This window comes from Uloborus diversus, unplaced genomic scaffold (genome assembly GCF_026930045.1).
Source record: "Uloborus diversus isolate 005 unplaced genomic scaffold, Udiv.v.3.1 scaffold_14, whole genome shotgun sequence".
In the NCBI taxonomy this organism is placed as follows: domain Eukaryota; kingdom Metazoa; phylum Arthropoda; class Arachnida; order Araneae; family Uloboridae; genus Uloborus; species Uloborus diversus.
In genome coordinates, this window is record NW_026558098.1 from 7,349,980 (window position 1) to 7,358,029 (window position 8,050).

At 36.5% G+C, this 8,050-nt stretch overlaps 1 protein-coding gene across 1 annotated transcript; it reads left to right on the forward strand.

The window, feature by feature from the left end:
- The first annotated feature begins 521 nt into the window (after positions 1–521).
- Positions 522–7,377, forward strand: LOC129232889 (uncharacterized). Its single transcript, XM_054866992.1, has 2 exons — positions 522–2,451; positions 7,202–7,377. The coding sequence occupies exons 1-2, from the start codon at positions 522–524 to the stop codon at positions 7,375–7,377; spliced, it is 2,106 nt and encodes a 701-aa protein (XP_054722967.1).
- Positions 7,378–8,050: the final 673 nt, after the last annotated feature.

The following is an 8,050-nucleotide window of genomic DNA, read 5'->3' on the forward strand; positions in this document are numbered from 1 at the left end:
TTTTTATGAATATCGTTCATAAAAACAAGGAAAAAAACATGCCCTAACATTGATCCTTGAGGAACCCCGCTTAAAACCTCATTCCAATTAGATTAGTGTTAATATTCTCTCTCTCTCTCTCTTTTTTCATTTTTTCCCGAGCGGACTGTGGAAGAAAATTTTTGGGAACAATTTGTTTCATTGAGAAAAAATACCATGGTTGTGGTAAATCACATTGGTTGAAACCAAGTGTTCATTTTTTAACCATGCTACTTTTTTTTTTTTTTTGGAAAAACTGAATTGTTTTCCCCAAAATGTTTCTGTGGTATAATGTAACGAAATATTATCTCTTGTGGCAACACATCATTACTGTAGCCTAGTTTGGCAACACCTTGTTACCTACTCGTATGTTTACAATGTAGCGTGTATGTTGCGTGGAGTTCTAGTTTAATAAAACCTCTAATATGGTGATAAACTTGGTAATTAATTTATAACAATTTATTAAACTAGTTTTCGCACGATCATAACGTTAATTTGGCCGGATGGAGCAACTCCTAAAACCCGAAAGGTTCGACGTAGACCCCACGTGCGCAAATGCTGAATCGAAGTGGAAGCACTGGAAGAGAACATTTGCTAATTTCCTGGGCCAAGTACCGCAAATTACAGACGAAAATAAACTGAACCTACTTTGTAATTACGTCTCTGCAAGTGTCTTTCGATACATCAGTGACTCTGAGACATACTCTGACGCCGTCGACGTACTTGACTCTCTGTTTGTAACGAAACGAAATGAGATTTTTGCAAGACATTGTTTAGCATCTAGAGCACAGCAAACTGGAGAATCAATCAACGAATACCTCCAAATACTAAAGCAAATGAGTAAAGATTGTGATTTTAAAGCGGTAACAGCAGATCAGTATAAAGACGAGTATATACGGGATGCTTTCATTCGAGGTCTCCGGAGCCCACGTATTCGTGAACGCCTCTTAGAAAACGCCACTATTACGCTGGAAAAAGCCTACGACCAAGCTCGGTCACTTGAGCTAGCTGAATTGCATTCTGCGTCGTACTTGAATACAGCGAACCCAACTCCTGTGGCTGCCGTTGAGCATGTACAGGATTGCTCTGAAGAATCCCCGTCGATTACTGTTGCCTCAGCCCGCCCTGGGAAATGCTTTTTCTGCGGAAACGAACGTCATCTTCGAAATTCTTGCCCGGCCAAGGATGCTACCTGTAGAGGGTGCGGGAAGAAAGGACATTATCAGAGAGTGTGTAAGTCAAGACAGGCACGCCCTTCCTCAAATGCTACAACCTCTGCTGTGCTTTTGGCTTCCATTTCATCTATGCCTCACTGTCTCCAGAAATCTATTACTAAAGTATTAGTGAATGGAATAGAGCTAAATGCCCTAATTGATACTGGTAGTTCTCTTAGTTTTCTGAACCAATGTTTTGTGGATAAATGTGGAATAAATGTGAGGCCATATGCTGGCAAAATAACCATGGCTAACTCATCCTTGAGTTCAGATGTTACCGGATGTGGCTATATTACCTTAAAGATGCAGAATCATACATATCCTGATATGGAGGTGCTTATTATGAGAAATCTGTGTGCCGACTTCCTGATTGGACATGATCTTCTAAATAGTCACTCCTCAGTAGAAATAGAGTTCCATGGTGACAAAACGCCCCTAAGAATTTGCTCTCTGGCTACTGCTCGAATTCCAGCTGTGTCTCTCTTTGCCAACTTAACACCTGACTGCAAACCGATCATCACCAAATCCAGACGTCAGACAGAAGAGGACAAATTATTCATTGCTGCTGAAGTGAAACGTTTACTCCTGGAAGGGGTAATTGAGCCAAGCAACTCACCATGGCGAGCTCAGGTTTTTATAACAAAGGGAGAAAGTCACAAGCCAAGGATGGTAGTCGACTATTCACAAACTATTAATAAATTTACAATGCTTGATGCCTACCCGCTCCCAAAAATAGAAGAGTTGATTCAAAAGATATCACAATACAAGGTATTTAGCACCATTGACCTACAAAGTGCCTATCACCAGGTACCTATCTTAGAATCTGATAAGCAATATACAGCTTTTGAAGCAGCAGGAAAACTTTACCATTTTCAGCGAATTCCATTCGGAGTAACTAATGGAGTCCCTGCTTTCCAGAGAAGTATTGATAAAGTAATCGAGAAAGAAAAACTTGAAGGCGTCTATCCATACCTTGATGACGTTACAGTGTGTGGCCAGGACCAGGAAGCACATGACCGGAATTTGGACAGATTTCTTACAGCAGCCAAGAAGTATAATTTGACACTAAATCCAGATAAGTGTAACTACTCGACAAAACGTGTTAAAATATTAGGTTATCTTATTGAGGACAAGGTTATCAAGCCTCATCCTGACAGGCTTGCGCCACTGATGAACTTACCTATTCCAAAAGACATGGCCTCTCTACAAAGAACTCTGGGTATGTTCGCTCATTACTGCCGATGGATTCCCAAGTTTTCAGAGAAAATTCGCCCTCTCGTGACAAAAGAGGCATTTCCACTCTCGGAGGAAGCTGTGAAAGCATTTAGTTCACTCAAGAAGGATATAGCAGAAGCATCCTTCTCAGCAATTGAGGATAATATCCCATTTAGAGTAGAAACAGATGCTTCTGAATTTGCCATCGGAGCTACCCTCAGTCAAGCTGAACGACCAATAGCCTTCTTCTCAAGAACACTTAGCGCATCCGAACAAAGACACTCCTCTGTCGAGAAAGAGGCTTACGCAATCGTGGAATCTCTGCGATACTGGAGACATTACCTGATCGGAAGACATTTTGAGGTCCTCACCGATCAAAAATCCGTATCCTTTATGTTCGACCAGTATCATTCAAGTAAAATAAAAAACGAAAAAATCATGAGATGGCGACTCGATTTAGCAAATTTCAAATTTGATATTATTTACCGCCCCGGCTTTCGAAACACAATTGCCGACACTATGTCCAGGATTGCAGCAACTACCTATCCAGAGACAAATCTCAAAGAACTGCATGACGCATTATGTCATCCGGGCATAACACGAATGCATCACTGGACTAGAGCTAAGAACTTACCTTTCACATTGGATGATATTAAAAGAGTGACTAAAGCTTGCCCCTGCTGTAATGAGGTAAAACCTAGATTCTGTAGGAACGAAGGGCATCTAATAAAGGCAACATCTCCCTTTGAGAGACTAAACTTAGACTTCAAGGGGCCTCTACCTACTACAACCAAAAATCGTTTTCTTTTGACTATAGTCGATGAATTTTCTAGATTTCCCTTCGCCTTTCCTTGTGCAGATATCTCAGCAGCAACCATTGTAAAAGTTTTAAGCCATGTGTTCTCCCTCTTTGGAACGCCTGCATATATTCATTCAGATCGAGGTGCTTCGTTTATGTCTCGAGAACTAAAAGCCTACCTCACCTCTTTAGGTGTAGCCACAAGTAGAACAACGGCATATAATCCCCAGGGGAATGGACAAGTGGAGAGGTATAATGGGATAATATGGAAGACTGTACTTTTAGCCTTGAAGTCTAAAGGAGTCGGAGCAGAGCAGTGGGAGGGAGTGCTTCAGCCAGCACTTCACTCTATTAGATCACTGCTTTGCACCACTACAAATGCGACCCCACATGAACGCATGTTTACCCACCCTAGGAGATCTTATAATGGTCGGTCCTTACCTTCATGGTTAACACAGCCAGGCCCTATTTTAATGAGGAACCATCTGCGGCAGAACAAATATGATCCAATTGTTCATGAAGTCGAGTTAATCGAAGCTAACCCCGATTACGCATTTGTAAAATTCCCTGATGGACGTGAGTCTAGTGTCTCTATTAGACATTTGGCTCCCAGAGGAGATTCAACAAGTGGACTCAACACACAACCCATGAACCCTCAACATGTTGAACATAGAGCAGTGCCATCCAGAAATGCTCCTGAACCTTTGGATAACATGCAGCCTTGTGAAGATGAAAACCTGGATACATCTGAGTCTGAGCCAACCAGCCCCGATTGCTCCTCTATAGACTCGGAAAAATATTCCGCCCGGAACGTTTCCTCCCGTGGTCGACAGAGACGACCACCTGTTTACCTTAATGACTATGCTACTTAGTTAACTGACTTTTGGGGAGGGGTGAATGTGGTATAATGTAACGAAATATTATCTCTTGTGGCAACACATCATTACTGTAGCCTAGTTTGGCAACACCTTGTTACCTACTCGATTCTTCCAGATAATAGGAACAGGAAACATGCCAAAAGAGTCGCCAAAACGAACTCGTCGCCACATTTATGCCAACCTCTGGTAATCGTTATTTGGAGTACTGATCACGGATTTATTTACACCTGATTTGATTTACACGAGGCGTGGTGATTATGATCCGCAAAAATTGTTTATTTCTTGCATTTGTGTGTTTTGTATTTTACTTTTTTGTTTTAATTTATTCATTTTGATTTGTACTTTACATTCCTAACTGGTATGCGACTACTAATTATTGGTGATTCGATGATGAAATACGAATTTAAGAAGTTGATGTTCCCAGAAGAAATGTAAAATTGATTATATACCGGCGTGTTCTAAAAGTGAATGGAATAAAAATCTTGATATCCTAACTGCCTATGAAGTAAGTATTTTTAAAGTTAAAACGCATTATCTTTTGAAACGGTTGGTTATTTGACAGCATCGTAGATGACTTCCAAATCATATAACACAAAATTCCAAAATTCAGTAAGTAATAATTCACTTTCTGCAAAATCATATCATAGTCGGCTCTTACAAATGAAGAATGTGTTGTGCCAGGGAAGAAAATTCTCGGTCAGATTATGTTTTTTCTACCAGCAAATATCAATTGTCATTGGTTCCTACTGTTATTTACAGTAAAAGATATAGAATGATCAACTTTTAGGATCTTAAAGGTTTGCAAAAATTTAGATGTTTATTCTGATTTTATAATGATATGGAGAAACTTCGTTTGTAAACTTTTAAATATCTTTGATAGTGATGTAAGTTATCCTCCTCATAACACTCACATTGATAACATGAATTGTAGGGTATGTGTTTGTCTATTGAGAATTTTGCTCAACTAATTCTCAATAGTCAAAATTTTATGTCTTCATTTGATATACTTGCCAGGGTTCAAAATTAACAGCGGTCCACTAGTCCAGGATCAACCACAAAAGTATCTACTGGACCAGCGAAATACAAATTGTAGTGGTCCACTTGACCAGGGAAGTTTTATTTCTGCTTTCCTTTCAGAAATTGTAAGCATCACAATTTCGATACCATAAGAAAGTTTGCACCTTTATTTACAATGTTTAGATTTTCAGTCTGCAAAAAAGACTATGTTAAAAGATTTCTATAGCATTATAACATAGTGATTTTACCTCTTGTGTCATGTCGATTAAAAATTGTAAATTGTCTCTATATTATCATGTTACTTTATTTTGTTTTTTTCCCTTTTTTCGTATTGTTTAAAATCAGGATGTGATAATGGACCACTAAACGTGTGCTGTTCTGGGAAATTTAGATTTTACTAGTCCATTGGGCCAGTGACGTATTTTTCTAAATTTCAACCCCTGCTTGCTTCTAGGAAGCAAATTTATAACACTCTTGTGGGTTGCAAATAAATAATTACATGTGAAACTGATTTTTGAAAAGTAAGAGAAATAAGTTATTGCTCTACCTTTCTCTGCATACTTACCTCACAAAATACTTTTTTATGTTAATGTACTTTATTTTACAGCTGCTGTGCAGAACTGATGAGGGCAGTTTTAAATTCCAATGCTTGAGTTTTTGCAAGTCTCTTGGTGGCAATTTTTTTCATCAGAGACAGAAGACCCACAAAACTAAGACTGATCCATACCTTATCCAAATGCGGAGTGGAAATTAATCCTAGTGTATGCTCATGCAGTAGTTCATTTCATGCTACAGTTTAAAAGTTAAAATGCATTTTTTGTTCTTTCTTTTCTTTTTCTTTTTTTTAAAATCTTTTTAACACAATTTTTAAACACGCCAGCATTAACAGCTGCCAGTCCTAAGCCTGGATAAAGTGTGAAGGAAAATTGTACAACATTTTAATTAAATTTGTTTGTAGGTATATTATAGCAGGAAGAATTGGTTTTAATTAGTGCCAACCTTTCTGTTGATGCTTTTCAGTTTGCATTGGAAGAAATTGAATTTCAAGGAAATATACATAAATAGTTTTAATTTGCTGTCAAGTATTACTATGAAATTTGAAGAAATCCTAAGATTTAAATCTCATTTCCAAAGTGTCTTGTTTAATATTAAATCTTTTCTTGCTTTTGCAGCTATCCTACGACCTTTTGTTTTGAGCCCTAAGATACAGAACTGGAACCAGGAGTTTCAATACAAGGATTGGTCCAATCTCACAATTTCCTTTTCAAGTAAATGTTTGTACTGAGTAGCATATAGCAGGAAGATTTGGTTTTAATTAATGCCATCCTTTCTGTTTGTGCTTTTCGGTTTGCATTATCTCTTCAAAGTTTCTTCAGAGAGCAGTGGATGAATTTTGCAGAAGCAGCTTTGAATCTACATTGAACCCTTTAAATTGCTATCAATAAATCACAAGTATAAAAAACTATATATATTTGATGCACTTCTATGATTGTAACATTTTTTGTGTATTCAATATTGTAATAAAGTATGATACCCAACATTTAAAAACATGGACTCAATTGTGATGCAAAAATAAATTGAATGGAACTGTCATTTGTCATGTTTGAACTTTATGCATAACATTGAATTTATTTGTTCAATTATGTAATATGTGTGCAATAATGATGAATTCTTATAAGTTACAATTTAGTAAATTTGAAAAAGTAAATTTTATTTCAGATTGATTTGAATAATCATGAACAAGAGCAGGGATTGTTAATATTCATATTGTATTCAGTAAATTTAGTTAACAGTGACTAAAAAATATGTCTTTAATTTTAGCTAAGAGCAACATTTTCTTGTTAAACTAATTAAATGCGGTAGAAACTTATTACACCTCAAGGTTTGAGGGATATATTTTGCACTTGCCTCATAACTTAACCATGGTATAACATTATTCATTATTGCCTTTCCATTGGGCAACAAATTATAAAAATTAAAATGAAGAAAATGTGCATTTAACTTGGGTGTTAATGTTTGACAGCTGTACTTTACATGTTATATTTTTTTCCCCGTTATAGAACTTGGGCAGGAGAGGAGAAGAATTATAGTTACATTACATGAAAATTCCAACTTTGTTTTGTACATGCATATTAAATGCTGTCATAATTTCTTTTGTTGGCTAAGGTTGCAGAGGGCTCAGGGCGATGAGACCCCTGGACCTGGAGAAAGGCACCCTTTTCAATCTTCAAAGTAATTGTGTGTTTAGTATTATAATTTGCATCTGCAATAGTTAATCAAGCATTCTTTCATAATTTAACACATATACATTACATGATATCAGGCCTGGCTCCTGGGGTAGGCAATCGCCTAGGGCAGCAGATTTTAGGGGTAGAAAATTTCAAAGTTGAAACATTTTTTTTCTTTTAAATATGAATAACTGTTTCAGAATCATAAGATTCACTGCTACAATTCAAAAAAAAAAATTATATATATATATATATATATATATATATATATATATATATATATATATATATATATATATATATATATATATATATATATATATATATTTATATTTAAGACTGTGTACCAGTGCTTGAATATGCTAAACATAGTTTGGAATTGAACTAGAAATTCAATTTAATTTTAGAGGTGGCAAATTGCATGATTTGAAAGTCTTTTGAAAATATTAATATCTGTTTCTATGGCATAAGATGCACTACTTTAATGTTAAAATTGAAGTGTGTACCAGTGCTTGGATATGCAAAAATCAGTTTGGAATAAAACTAGAAACTCGCTTTAATTTTAAGCACTTTACTATTATTTTTATTTTATTAATATATTATTTTATTATTCAATGGGGGGAGGGGGCACTTGTCAATATCGCCTAGGAATGCAGAACTACTAGAGCCGCGCTACATGAT